Source organism: Hydractinia symbiolongicarpus, chromosome 8 (assembly GCF_029227915.1).
Source record: "Hydractinia symbiolongicarpus strain clone_291-10 chromosome 8, HSymV2.1, whole genome shotgun sequence".
NCBI lineage: Eukaryota > Metazoa > Cnidaria > Hydrozoa > Anthoathecata > Hydractiniidae > Hydractinia > Hydractinia symbiolongicarpus.
In genome coordinates, this window is record NC_079882.1 from 8,197,142 (window position 1) to 8,211,510 (window position 14,369).

The following is a 14,369-nucleotide window of genomic DNA, read 5'->3' on the forward strand; positions in this document are numbered from 1 at the left end:
GCACGCTGTATTAAATTGCATTTCCTTCCGGGATAAATGTAAAATGGAAATATCGAACAGATTTAAAATTCCACTTTGATAAATATAAAGTGATATGCCACCTGAAATATGTTCATATTACCCAAATGATAGGTATATGACGCATCCTAAGTAACACACTGTCGACCGTAGGGGTATAACGTAAACAAATTCTTAAACTTAAACAAAAAAGAGGCCTCCTACAAACCAAGAGCTGATTGTAGTGGGGACTAACCTTAAACCAAACAAAATCTTATGAGTTTGAATTTTCTGGTAACTTAGCTACTGTATTTCAGATATTTTGTTGAGCCAGGTCGGGTCGAGTCACATTTTTAACCACATAAAAAAGTGGGACTGACGTTGTTCACAACGAAGTGACAACGTCATGACTTTATTTTAGTTTGCCATCATTTTACCAGGAACATAAGGGATGTTACAAACACGTTCAAAAGCATGTGCCAGGGCCTAAAATGTTTCCAAACATCTACAAAAGGATGAACACAACGAGTTCAATGCCTTTATAAAAAAATAAGGCGCATTAATTTTGTTTTAAAGCTTCCTTGTTTATGTCCTGGGTCAACTTAGGTTGCATCAAAATCTTTACAAACAGAACAGTAATATAATACAGAAGTCATACATACATTGAAATTAAACTTTCTCCTTTCTGTATCTTTTATAGAATTATTTTTATTATTAATAGCCGATTGTCTTCCATTATTAATATGTTAATGCTATTAAGAGTGAATACATTTCACACACAAAGCACATCCAGTGCGTTATTCCAGATCAAGAATTCAACTGGGAAGCAATCAATCGTGAGTATAAAATTTATACTATAACTTGTACCATTGCATGGTGTAGATCATCAAATGAAAGTTATAAGGGAACATTTCTTTAGCGTTGTTAAAAATAAAAGAAAGTATTGCCAAAGATGTTGTTCTTTTGTAAACTAAATTAATTGAGCAAAGTTAATACCACGAGTGATGCAAAGTTTGAAACTACAATTTTTCCTCGCATATTGTCATCACTATTGTATTTACATGTTGTATGTCCAGCACCTTCCATCATTCATATTCAATTCACAAGCTCATCAAAACATGCAATTTTACTTGTAAATTTTTTTTGTTTACTAACTATTTTCAGCGCCTTTTTACGGTCATAGTGTGAGGTGTTAATTGTAGTAAAAAAAAATCATAATTTAAGGCTACAATAGGACATATGTATTACAGCTATATTTTTTTGTAAAGATCCTGCCTTGGTGTTGCTTGGGTTATAGATGCAATAGTAAGCTGCTTTGAAAATTAATGTTAAGCAGGATAATTGTTTTTTCTTATTTTCTTTTCACTATCTATAAGAAAAAACATCCCAAAAGAACTTGTGCTATGGTACAAAATATTTGGATGGGCAGATAAACGTGTTATATATATGTGTGCCTATACTTTGCCAGGAAATAGGACGTCTCAAAATGGTCTTTTGACAACCAGTAAAACTGGTCTCTAGGGTCAACACGAACAGAATCTTTTCAGTAAACATATACGCTATCTTTAGAAATATCAGAAATGATATTTTTCTTTAGTTAACTAAGATGATGCTGTTGATTCTCTTAATCTGGGTTTTGGCTGTGGCTAATAAAGGTCCGTTTCACGGTATCACATACTCATCCAAGTTAATCATAAACAAAAGCAAATGAGAAAGGAGAACAATTCAGTTAATAAAAAGTGATCCTCTCCCTGCTTTGTTATAAGTTCTTACAATTAAAAACATCTAATAATGCAACAAAATCTTAACCTGTTATTGTAATTTAGTCGTAAAAAATTGAAGTTGCTCTCCTTTCTAAAGTCAGCCATGCGTTTTTTCGATAAACTTATCAAAAACAACACCATTTTTGTATGACAACTAAAGTTACATGTATTAACTTTTTTTATCTGTTTTAATGTATAACTCTTAATGAAAACACTTTTTTACAAAAGAGTCTGGTGCGGGCAAAATGATCTGATACAGAATGCCTTTAGGGAATTCACAAAAGGTATCTTTAAACTCTATTGTTGTGAATTAAAGTATTTAATTATTTTCTTTTTATGTGAACTAAATAGCCATTTTGAGCTTAGACGTCTGGATTATAGAATCAATCTGCAAATCAATACATCTTCTCATAGCAACCGACATTTGAAACAATATATTCCGATCTAGTTTCCAGAACTACAGAATCCATTTAATGAATACATGATTGACATGACCTTCAATAACTTCCCAATGAGAATGTTTAAGCAGAATGTTAAAGCTTGATCTACAAGCACACAGTGGTGTTTTGGACAAAGGTCGTAAAGGTAACATCATTATGTTACCTTTACGACATAAAATAACTGTACTAACATTGATTCCATTTGAAAAAGCTTATCATGAAGAGGGTGCAATTCTCCCACCCAAACTCGGTCATAATATGTTTGCAGCTCTCGCTGGATTAGGGTTAAAAAGAGTCTTATTTACTGAATAGTATTAAATTACACACACTACCGTGTTTCTTCATCGAATTATTGTTTTAAGAATATAGCGCTTAGAATCCACTTGGACAAGTCCGTTTAAAATTACGGCAAATCATTTGTATCCGTCCCTAGTTTTACCTGGGTGTTATTACAGATCTTCTATTCTCATTAACGCAGATATTCTGTCTGTGTTTACACAAGCAAAAAGTTGTGCCACAGACCCACCAAATCGGAAATTCAATAGATCTTTAATGACCTTGTTGCATCAGACACATTTTCTTGGATTTTCCATGCGTTAAAGAATTGATTGTAGTTATATATATATTCCTATTTTGTCAACCTCGTCCGTAGGACTCTTTTTACATTTAACGTTATGTGGAGATATACCGCCCCAACATTACAAAGTAAAAAAAGAGCCTTTAATTGCTGTTTTATGCTTTATTTAGCGACAGGTCAATTATTTATCAACTTGGCGGAGATTTATTCTCGATAATTTTCACCAAATAAACCTTCCCCAAATTACTTTTCTTTGCTGTGCCGTAACTATTTCTGAACATTTTGAAAAATTGTGATTCTCAAAATGCTAACCTGTAACATCATAAAATGTGAAATTTTCAGATTTATAAAGCAAAGAAAAAACAAAAAACAACCTGCTACAACAGTTTTCAACCCTATTCGGTCCGGGGGGAGGGGAGGGGCGGGGCGAAATCCGAATAACTCCTGATTGCTTTCTTATATGGCTATGATACTTACTGAGTTTTAACATTTATCTATTAGACACCTGCATGCTAAATTATTAGATCCCATACCATTCAGAGGCTTTGATATTGACCATTACTCGAAACTACCCCTAAAATCTCTATGAAATCCTTATAATAGGGAAAATATAATAACTCCTATTAGGATTATCCTTAGAACTTGAAACTTGCAACACAACTTTGTTTCGTCAAGAAAAATCATTTTGAATAATTTTGACACGTGACTAATCCGATTTCCCGATTTTGTCGGATTTTACCCGAAAATCGGGAAAAAACGGATTTTCGGTCAATTTTTGGCAATTTTTTATTCGATCCATGTAAAAACCGGAGGATATGTTAAAAACATTTTATTTAGCTTTTAGAAACTTCAAACAGAATGTAAAAATTCGCTCTAGCACAAAAGTAATTATATTTTAAGCAGATAGTGGCATTTTTAACAATTTTCAAGCTTCTGATGACGTCACAGAAAATGTGCTGACGCAAGCAAAAAATTATTGCCGCCATTTTGTTCCTTTCCTTTGAACAATCCTATGAAAAGTTATTGAGGGGGGGGGGGCGGAATCCGCCCCCCCGGTCAAAGTATGTTCGAAAAACCCCAGACCGAATAGGGTTAATGTTGTCCTAACTAACCTCGGCTTGAAAACAAGGCTTATTACATTCTCGTCTCCAGAACTCTTTAAGATTAAATCTTGAGTTTATCTTTAAGAGCTATGGGGTCGAGAACAGGCTTATTCAAACAACCTTTCTGGTCAAAATATACTTAGACTAAACGACTAATTTTAAAGTTCTCCACCACAAGCTATTTCTATTTTAAAATTCACGCGTTTTGAACTTGTCAAAATTCAGAGTGAGCTTAGGACTTAGAATCTTGGGTTATTTCCGCCGAATTTTGAAGCCCCTGCAGGCCCGGAAGTGGATTATTTTGCAGTGCTGGCGTGTTGGAGAATGCGTCTAGCAAGTTTTAAACGTTGTCTTCCTGCCCTATGTGTGTGCGAAATGTAGCCTGCCAGGCTGGGGAACATTGACTGTTAGACACTTTTTGCCCATATTTAAAAAATGACGGAAAAACTTGTAGTCTTATTAAGGCTTAGACCGTAACAGTCTTGCCACCAAAATAGCATTTTCGTATGTTAGATTAAGTTAAATTCCATACCAATTCAATAATGCTAAAAGCATCAAAAATTTTTTGAAAAAAAAATTAATTAAGAAATTTGTTTCTCACACGTTTAACTCTCATTTTTAATCAAAAATGATTCTTAGCTTAATGATTTAGCAATAACTGGTATTTTGTTTTTAAGCTATATAAAACTCTCTGGAAAGAGCATTTTTGGGAGGTAATAGGAATTATGCAAACAAAGTATAGCTATAAACGAGAAAGACTAACCACAACCTTATTTGATGTTAGCCTTCAAGGCTGGAGAGACTGGCAAATGATTTACTACTTGAAACGAATAAAGCTCAGCATAATTTTCTCATTAAAAATTGGGACAAAAAATTGTACTTAAACATATTCTGGTAATTCTCTCTGTAGCTGTTGAATATTCGACGTCACGTCAGGATGATAGCAATGAAGACGATAACTTAACCGGTGAAGACATTAAGTGCCGGATAAAACCGATTTAAGCATACAGTGAGATCTTCCTTTGCAAAAAATCGAAAATGTTTTGTAGCTTCTTTAAAAAAAACAAAAAAAAAACTAAGCGTATGGTGTTTACTTTAGCAAAATTAATATGCCATACAGATTGGCCCGTTCTAATGCTTTTGTTTATTATTTTTGGTGTTTAATGAGCTAGATGTTAGCTAGCATTAAATATGATGATATAAAGGGGCCAGTTAATTGGCTGACTTGTTCCAAACAAAAAGTGAAATTCTAAGCTGTTTACCAAAATTAGTGATGTTGCTGGCATAAATCCTTATTGAGTGTACCTTCTTTTTTTAAAAGCACCTGTGAGATAAAATTATCCAGGCTTATTTACAGTGGTTTTAAAATAATAGTTGACCTTTTTGGGTGTCTTACTCCGTTTATTTTTTCAAAGTTAGGGTAGTTTTGAAAGTATTTTAACTTACATTTTAACATTTGTGATTTCAGAATTAGAGTTTGACTTGTTGGGGTAAGCTGGACTTTAAATGTTCTTGCTTCTCTGTTTCACATTTCGAGCCTTTATAATAGTTTATATTTAGTAAGAAAATCCAAATATAAGGTTGATAAAAGCGATGATATCCTAATTTTAAATTGTTTTCTGTGAGTTACCATCTTGATATTTTTCCAGGAAGATGGAATTTGTAGTTATTTTGGTCGGTCAAAAACATCTTTCTTTTTGACAGGATCAATTTACAAAAATACTTTACATAAAAAAATAGTAAAAAATAGTAGAATTTGACTGTGCTTTTCCGAATTTTGTAGCCTCCAAGTTTGTCAAACAAATCAAGTAAAATGAGAATTGATTGGGTTATTTTATTATGCTTTAGCAGTATTCAAAGTTATCAGATATTACATTATACAGTACTTTAGAAAAAAGATTGTGCCCAGCCCTTTTTAAGAAATTGGTGCTTTGGTCCTACTTTTGTCAAAGTAAACTTCAACCAATTAAAAGTATTTTTTGTATGTACATTTTCAATAGTCTTAATCGTATACCCGAGTTAAGCACTACCTTATTTTTAAGCTCTTAAATATACGACATTGAAGATTTCTTGATTAAAAATTTTTTTAGTGAACCTTGTCGCAAAATCCTTTCCTTTACAGACTTCTGCGTTAACAAAATAGCTGGTCACAAATTAATATCGTATTTATTGGCAGTCGTGTGCCCTGTATGTCGCAGTAAAACATTTTCTCTTGGTAAATAGAGTGCGAAATTTCATTAAATTTTTGCCCGCGAGAATTAACTTGTGGGAAGGTTTTGCTAATAGGAAGGAAATATTGCAAATTTTACGAATTGAGTTTCTTCCCGCGAAAGCAATTTTTAAAGGTCGCAAAATTCTGTCAGTAACTGTAATAGTAAACAAACATTTCGTAATATATCTAAATTTAGCTAAAGGAATTCGTAATTTTGCGAATTATGACATTTATTTTCCATTACAATTTGTGTGTTTACATGTCTTGTAGTGGCGTCGCAGCTTAGTGGTTTATAATGTGGCGTCGCAGCTTAGTGGTTATAATGTGGCGTCGCAGCTTAGTGGTTATAATGTGGCGACGTAGCTTAGTGGTTATAACTCTTGCACTTTGTGTGGGGGACCGGGGTTTGATTCTCCTCGGCGGCGACTCAATATGGGCGAGTGAAGTTTACCATAGCCCCGTTAATTAACTTTTCAGTAAATGCCTGGCAAAGTATTGTTTGCTGCGAGGTCTTCTTTGCAATTCCAGTCGAAGAAAGAGAAGGCAACAATGCAAAGCCACGCTTTTTAAACGACTCGTAAGTAACATTTATCTATCCACCACATTCATCTTCTGGACATCAACACAACATAACCAAGAGACTTGTCTTCAGGCTCCTCCTCTGGTAGACATATATTTTACTTGATTTGATTATAGAAGAGCTTATATTTGGTTCAATTACTTTTACTTTCTTCTTTGACAATTATTTTCAATCCATGCTCCTCTTAAACTTGTTCTATCGGTTTGATGTGCTTTACTGCAAAACCTCTTCTTTAAATTGCTCTTTTCATAACGTGATGAAATATAATGCAGTAGTAACCTTCCATAAACTTGTACAGTTGTTTAAACAGTAAAAAAGCTTCTCTTGAAACTGAGCTCAACTTTAGGAGAATATAAGGTTTCAAGGCGTGATATATAGCTGAAAATGCGGTAAAATGTTTGTCGCACCCACAATTAATCCGTACACACAAATTGTCCGTCAGATTTATAAAATTTGCAGATATTGGCAATAATTGGTCGTCAAGACGTTGCTAATGAAATAGAACCAACACCCTATTCTAAATAAGAGCGAAGTTTGCCCAAATTTGATATTTTTTTTAAAAAAAATGTGATTTCTTATAGCAATCAAGAACCCTTGACGGTCCTTTTACCAAAATATTTAAAATTTTAATGGAATTTCATTCAGTTCCATAGTCTGATTTATACATTTTTTTTCTGAACATAATAGAAAAAGCGGGATTAAGCTAGCTAAGTATGGGGGTCGTTTACGTGAAATGCGGGGTGAGACAATTGCCGCGATTAGACTTTACCCGGAATGATTTTTTCCCGTCTTCAAATATGAGTGTGCCGGGATAGTTTTTATTTTATTTTAATCGAAATATGCAGAAACCATTTCGCCGAATCGTAATTCCGCTTAGCAGGGACGGAACAAAATTGTTGTGAAAGACAAAGTGATTTTAAAGAGCGGGATCCCGACAAACATCCTAAGCCGCATGTCATGTAAACAGGCCTTAAATAACTACCAAGCTAGTGGGATTGATACCCTGATCTAAAAAGACTCTTAAACAATTCTGTCACGTCTCTAACTTGTATAAATATCAAACCAAACAAGAAGATTTCAACCAATGACTAAAAGCCGACATTTATTGATGTTCTTGCATTTGGAGATTTTTATGTCACCATCATTCTCCTATTTTATCATGAAAAAACTCGATGTGACTTAAGGTCGGTTTCCACTAAAAGTCGTATTGTTGTTAATCATTATTCTGTATGTTAAACGACGTTTACACTAGGAAGCATTTTTGGCGTCAAAACTTCCTTCTTGTCCCAACATTGTGCGAAATATAAAGCAAAAGTTTAAAGAAAACATGTAGAAATATGTAGGCTTTCCTTGATCTCCGCATAAACGCCCATTAACCGCCTAAAAAATTATCAAAAAATTTGATTTTAAAATTCACGTCTAACAGGCGTTTAAGTTGCGTCTAACGAGCGTCTAACTCGCGATACAGGTGCGTTATACGTTCACACTAGGCGCTAAGGCGCTTAAGAAATAATACTCGACAAGCTTATCGCCAGTTTGACACCTAGTGGGAACCGAGCTTTAAAGTCTACTTTCTTTTTCTTGTTTTGTTAGTAAATACATCCATTATGATCTGTAAGCATTTTTTGTTTTGTTATTGTTCTTGTATTGTCAATGTAAGTTGAGAAAGTCAAACAGACGTAAACATATAACACTAACATAAACGTACTTTGTTGTGAAAGTCGATTTCAAGTGGGAAGCAACTTTACGTAAGTTGAAAATAAACATTTGATGTATCCGCAAATGTTAGCAAAATTTTTAATAAAACTATTTTTATTCTTAGACACCTTTATATAAACAACGCAAATTTTTAGCTAGGATTCATTGTCACTTTTTATTCTCTTGCAGGCTAAACGTTGATTAGTTGTTGCTTTGTTGTTCATTCACTTAAAAATATCAAATTCTCCTCTTTTTTATTGCTTCCTTTGGCTTGTGCGCCAATAAAGTCCATAATTGTTGTGCAAAATAGAAAAAATTCGATCTCTACAATTCTATTTCTTGTTTCGTTTTTGTAGTACAATATGTGTTTCCAAAAAAGTTGTTACGGTGACTGTTGTGCAACAAAATTTAGGCTATTGGTAACCAAGCTTTAGGCTTGTGCACCAATTACAACTATGATTTAATTTGAATCAGTTCTTGTTTAAAACTTGCATAAGTTGTAGAAGAAAAACATGTCTCAGAAACTGATGTTGCTTTAATCACAGATTGTGTCCTTTTTCTTTCTCTTATAAACCTATTTTAGTCTGGTTGTTACTGTACTTTTTTTTCTCTTTTTGAGGCGAATTCAAGCCTCGTTTAGCATGTATCCTTTAAAAAATTACCAAAGCTCGAATCTATAAAAATTTAAGAAAAATGTTAGCAATCAATTCTCTTACAGAAATAAGTGTTTTCTATTTAATTTTAACATCAGAAATGTCCATAAAGAGTTTACTCAAGAATAGGGCGTTTATATGAGAAGATCTAAGGTTCTGATTAAACCAAAAGTGAAATAAATTCGAGGGGAATCCCCAGTAAAACAAAAGTTTATTTCACAGATGTATATAAACCTGAGAAAATGATAGCCCATTAACATGAAAACAGTTGAAGATGTGAATTGATTGCTTTTGATGACGGTTTATACAAAGGACATTTTGGATGGCTATCAATTTATTGTTGCGTTAATTACGAAGTGTGGTCAATTTATAATGAACATGCAGCTTGAGGTTGTTCTGCATATAAAGTTAACATCTAAATTATGAACTGTAATTAAGACGATATCTACGCAGGCACATTTATCAACTCCCTCTTTATAACATTAGCATAAAGAGATGAAATTTAATAGATAGTGTGGACGACAACAAAGACTTTTTATATAAGAACAACACAGTTCCAACCAAGCTGGTCATTGTATTTATTTCTCTATTGTTCTAAACAGCCTTAGATCCTAACCTGCTATTCTCATTAAGAATATTCTTATAAAAGTATGTAGTGTTACCTTCTTTTCTTTCAGTTACAGCTAAGATGATGCTGTTTCCAGTTCTTTTGATTTTGGTTGTGGCTAATCAAGGTATGCTCTACTCTACCAATCTCGTGCAAAGAGGCAATTTGCCATCAGGTTTTGAGGACGAATTTTATACATTCATTAGAATAAATAATGATAGCAATAGCGAAACTATTTTATATGAAGAACAATTTAGTCAATATTTATTTAATTTTATTTAATTTTCACGCTTTAACGACCAACCCTATGTTGGACTTTTCCGGCCTAAAAAACCGACGAAGAAAAGGGGGCATAAAGTCTCTGTGGGCCAATTATCCCGAGCTACTTTCACCTAAATGATAAAATTTGGCACAGTTGTAGTATTTCTTGATTCGGACTCATTTTATGAGGTCGTAGGGACTACGAATGACGTTGCACTTCTCAAAAAAGGGCATATACCTCATTTCAAAACACAATTAAAATGCTTTAACATTGATCATTGGTAAACTTGTTGCATCAACACCAAGAGATTGCTTTGTACAAAAGCTTCTTTGCAGTGTCATTAAGTATCCTTAGGAAAACCTACATATGTATGTTGTTTACCACCTGGTAAGCCACATAAATATGCAGTAAATATTTATATTTTGTGTATGGATGTCTGCTGTTTTTAAAATTCAAAAAAGTTTACCCGCGTCCCAAAAATTGCATGAAAAATCTGCTGTAGTTATAACATTTCTCTCAAGAATTGTAGGTACAAAGTTAATCAGCTTTTGAGCATTAAACACAGGTACTGCCTGAGTTACTTAAAAGTAAAAAAAGGAGGAATACATTGTGTACCTAGTGTGTATAATTGTTTTGTGTGAAAATAAGATTACATTTTTTTTTCTTTTTCTTTTATCCTATATTTTATATGTATTATTATAGAAATTTTTGCTGCAGAGCAAGTTGGTCAGATACAAAATGCTGTTACGGAATCTGGAAAAGGTATTCTACTATTGTGAAATCGAGTATTTGATTATTTTGTCACCTTAATTGTTAACTTAGAATTGTTAATCCCGACATCACAAGCAAAGTTCAAAATGAAGGCTTTATAGAAAAACCAGGTCATTTAAAAGTAAAACAATTTTTGAGTATAAAAACAATCAATGTTCACTCTCACTCTCTCTCTTGGATGACAAGTTTAAGGTGTCACCAGACATGCGGACGAAGTTTGAGCTAAAAAAAACAATATACAATGCCTTTTATGGAAAATAGCATCAAACCCCTTCTTCGTCTGACAAAACCTGAAGTTGGTGAAGACATTGATAAATTTGATAAATAAAACGTTGATATTGTCTTTGTTGCTTTCAATTCCCATAAAGTAAGTTATGTAACTCCCTTCAAAGTTATGTTGTTTATGGTTTCAATAAGATAAAAATTTAAAATAGAAAATTTCACAAAGAAATTGGTTTTCTTTTTTAGCTGACGAGTATCCGACAGAACTTCAAGATGGCAACAAAGAAGATAGTGACTTGGAGCTCGAAGAAGGTAAGTCTTTGCGGTAATACCAATATTCCAACAAAAACAAGTGGGGAAGAAGTATATTAAACATTCAGCTTATAAATCTAAGAAGCCAATGTACCAGTTTTTACTTTATTTATTTTATTTTATATTATTACAGGAAAAACCCATGACCCATTGTTCTTTGGATCCAGACGATCATTTGGATTCAGACGATCATTTGGCTCAAGACGATCATTTGGCTCAAGACGATCATTTGGCTCAAGAAGACGTTTTTTTAACTCCAGAAGGCGTTTTACCAGTTCAAGGCGGCGTTTTGTTAGCTCAAGGAGGCGATTCATAAGTTCACGGAGACGATTTATCACTTCGCGAAGACGTTTCGTAAGTTCACGAAGGCGATTCATAAGTTCACGGAGACGATTTATCACTTCGCGAAGACGTTTCGTCAGTTCACGAAGGCGATTTGTAAGTTCACGGAGACGATTTATTAGTTCGCGAAGACGTTTCATAAGTTCACGTCGACGATTTATCAGTTCGCGAAGACGGTTCCTCAGTTCACGGAGGCGATTTATCAGTTCGCGAAGACGTTTCGTAAGTTCACGAAGGCGATTCATAAGTTCACGGAGACGATTTATCACTTCGCGAAGACGTTTCGTCAGTTCACGAAGGCGATTTGTAAGTTCACGGAGACGATTTATTAGTTCGCGAAGACGTTTCATAAGTTCACGTCGACGATTTATCAGTTCGCGAAGACGGTTCGTCAGTTCACGGAGGCGATTTATCAGTTCGCGAAGACGTTTCGTCAGTTCTCGGAGGCGGTTCGTCAGTTCCAGACGGCGTTTTATAAGTTACAGAAGAAGAAGTCTTACGAGACGCCGAAGTATTACTAGGCGAAGAAGCTTTGTTAGACGAAGAAGCGTTCTCAGACGAAGAAGCGTTTTCAGACGAAGAAGTGTTCTCAGACGAAGGAGCGTTCTTAGACGAAGAAGCCATCTAAGACGAAGGAGCGTTCTTAGACGAAGGAGCGTTCTTAGACGAAGAAGCGTTCTCAGACGAAGGAGCGTTCTTAGACGAAGAAGCCTTCTAAGACGAAGGAGCGTTCACAGACGAAGGAGCGTTCTTAGACGAAGAAGCGTTCTAAGACGGAGAAGCCTCCTTAGACGAAGAAGCCTTCTAAGACGGAGAAGTGTTCTTAGACGAAGAAGGGTTCTCAGACGAAGAATCCTACTTAGACGAAGAAGCCTTCTCAGAAGAAGAAGCCTTCTTAGACGGAGAAGCCTTCTAAGACGGAGAAGCATCATGAGACGGAGAAGCAAGATCTGTAAAAGAGGTTCAAATCAGTGCAAAAGTAAGTATTAGAGCGCAAAATTTGATATAAAGAAATAAACAACACGAAGCTTAATTTAGCTACCTTGTCAAAAAAATTGGTGGCAGGGAAAAAAAGTCATCTTTCTGTCTACCTTATGACTTTTTCCCTATAATTTATAGTCTTTTGTTTGCGTCTTTAAGGACATAGACCTTTAAATTATCTTCAGGCCCAGATTCCAAATACAGAGTAACTTGGAAGGCTGAAGGTAACAACAATCCTAAAAGCAAGTACTTTAGTCGCAAGGCACATGTTCCTCCTGGCAGTTCAGGACTGACAATTGGACGAGGTTATGATATGAAGGAGCGATCAAAAACAGAGGTTTATACTGATCTTATAAACGCCGGTGTTCCAAAAAAACAAGCTGAGAAATTGTCAGGTGGAGCAAAGTTGAAGGGTAGTGTAGCCAGAAATTATATAAAGGTAAGGTGATATTCTTTCTTATTTATTCTTTCATAGTCGGTAATCTCAAGTAAAGAGCTCTTAAACATTTGAAGTAGTCAACGAGCCTTATATCTACAATAATTTTGCGCCAACGACATTGCTTGGGCACTCTTTGAAAACTTACTAAACGCTATCAAAGCTCTACTCTTATACCTTATACACAAAATATAAATACAAATTTGATAATAAAAATATCCCTTATGTTTAGAATAACTTGAAAGGTATAGTTATATCAGAGAAAGCTCAAGAAAAGTTGTTCAACATTGCTATTAAAGAGAAAGTGAAAACTGCAAAAAGAATTTTCACAAAACCTGACGTGGTGAAAGCATATGGAAAGGCAGATTGGAACAAATTGAATCCAGCTATCAAAGGAACAGTTATCGACTTGTTGTATCGTGGAGATTATACAGGCGGGAAAAAGGGAACCAGAAAATTCCTTCAAAAGGTAATCGTTAATAACGATTTGAAGAAATTTACTGAGATAATGAGCGACAAGAAAATTTGGGATAAATATGGCGTACCCCCTGATCGATTCAAACGAAGAAAAGAGTTTCTTGAGAAAGCTCTCAAGGAGCAAAAGAAACAATAGAGCGGTAATGTGCAAAGAACTCTAATTTTTGTATTGTGTTGATGGACTTCTTTTTTTTTAGTTATTATTATTAATAGCACACACTATCATATAATTAAATATATAAGTAGGTTACCAACAATAACATTTAGCAGTATTTGTTTGTTAGTATTTGTAATTTTATAGAAGAACATTAATTTACTATAAAAGCGTATCGAACAGAACTCTATAGTAAAATGTTTTGAGCTTTAGGATCTAGGATCATTCTAGGAAATACATTTTAATGGAGTTATTTTTGTTATTCTTTTTATATTATCAACCCGAACTAACAGGTAATTAGATATATATTTAGATATTCACCGATAAAATTTAACAGACATTTTTTACTTTCTTTGTTATACGCTTTTGTGTAATGTGAGTGATTTTCAAAAACAGTCTTTTGCAAGACAGCGAGAAGTTTTTTTTTGTGCTTTTGACATATATCGCAACGCCCTGTTTCCCATGTCATTTAAATGTTACCCCAACTGTGGTTTTCAATGAAAATTGACAGACAAACGAAGTGAAACTTTTGACCCTATCACAGGTGGTTGGTGGTTTTGAAGGGAAAACACGCAGTATTTAGAATCCATAATTATAACACGGTGTTTAATGTTTTTTTCTTTCTTTTTGTCTTTTAATAAACGAAATAATTAGCTTTTTAGTCTGCTTATTGACTGTCATTTTTCAGCAGGATAGACAGAGGGACAAATTGTGTCACCTTTTTTTAATTTTGTTCCGAAATTTATTTTACAATGGAACTTTACCCCTATAGTACACAGCAC

General features: G+C 34.2%; 1 protein-coding gene across 1 annotated transcript; it reads left to right on the plus strand.

Annotated features, from left to right (window-relative positions):
- The first annotated feature begins 94 nt into the window (after positions 1-94).
- Positions 95-14,257, plus strand: LOC130653680 (uncharacterized). Its single transcript, XM_057456197.1, has 9 exons — positions 95-132; positions 419-473; positions 758-833; positions 9,701-9,757; positions 10,595-10,654; positions 11,132-11,197; positions 11,331-12,518; positions 12,706-12,959; positions 13,189-14,257. The coding sequence occupies exons 1-9, from the start codon at positions 95-97 to the stop codon at positions 13,567-13,569; spliced, it is 2,175 nt and encodes a 724-aa protein (XP_057312180.1). The 3' UTR covers positions 13,570-14,257.
- The last annotated feature ends 112 nt before the right edge of the window (positions 14,258-14,369 follow it).

Bases quoted from the DNA above. Each gene is read 5' to 3' on its own strand.
- LOC130653680 (XM_057456197.1), top strand. From the start codon at position 95: ATGCCACCTGAAATATGTTCATATTACCCAAATGATAG. The intron at 834-9,700 runs GTGAGTATAAAA...CTTTTCTTTCAG, and splicing joins CAACTGGGAAGCAATCAATC to TTACAGCTAAGATGATGCTG. The intron at 9,758-10,594 runs GTATGCTCTACT...GTATTATTATAG, and splicing joins TTTGGTTGTGGCTAATCAAG to AAATTTTTGCTGCAGAGCAA.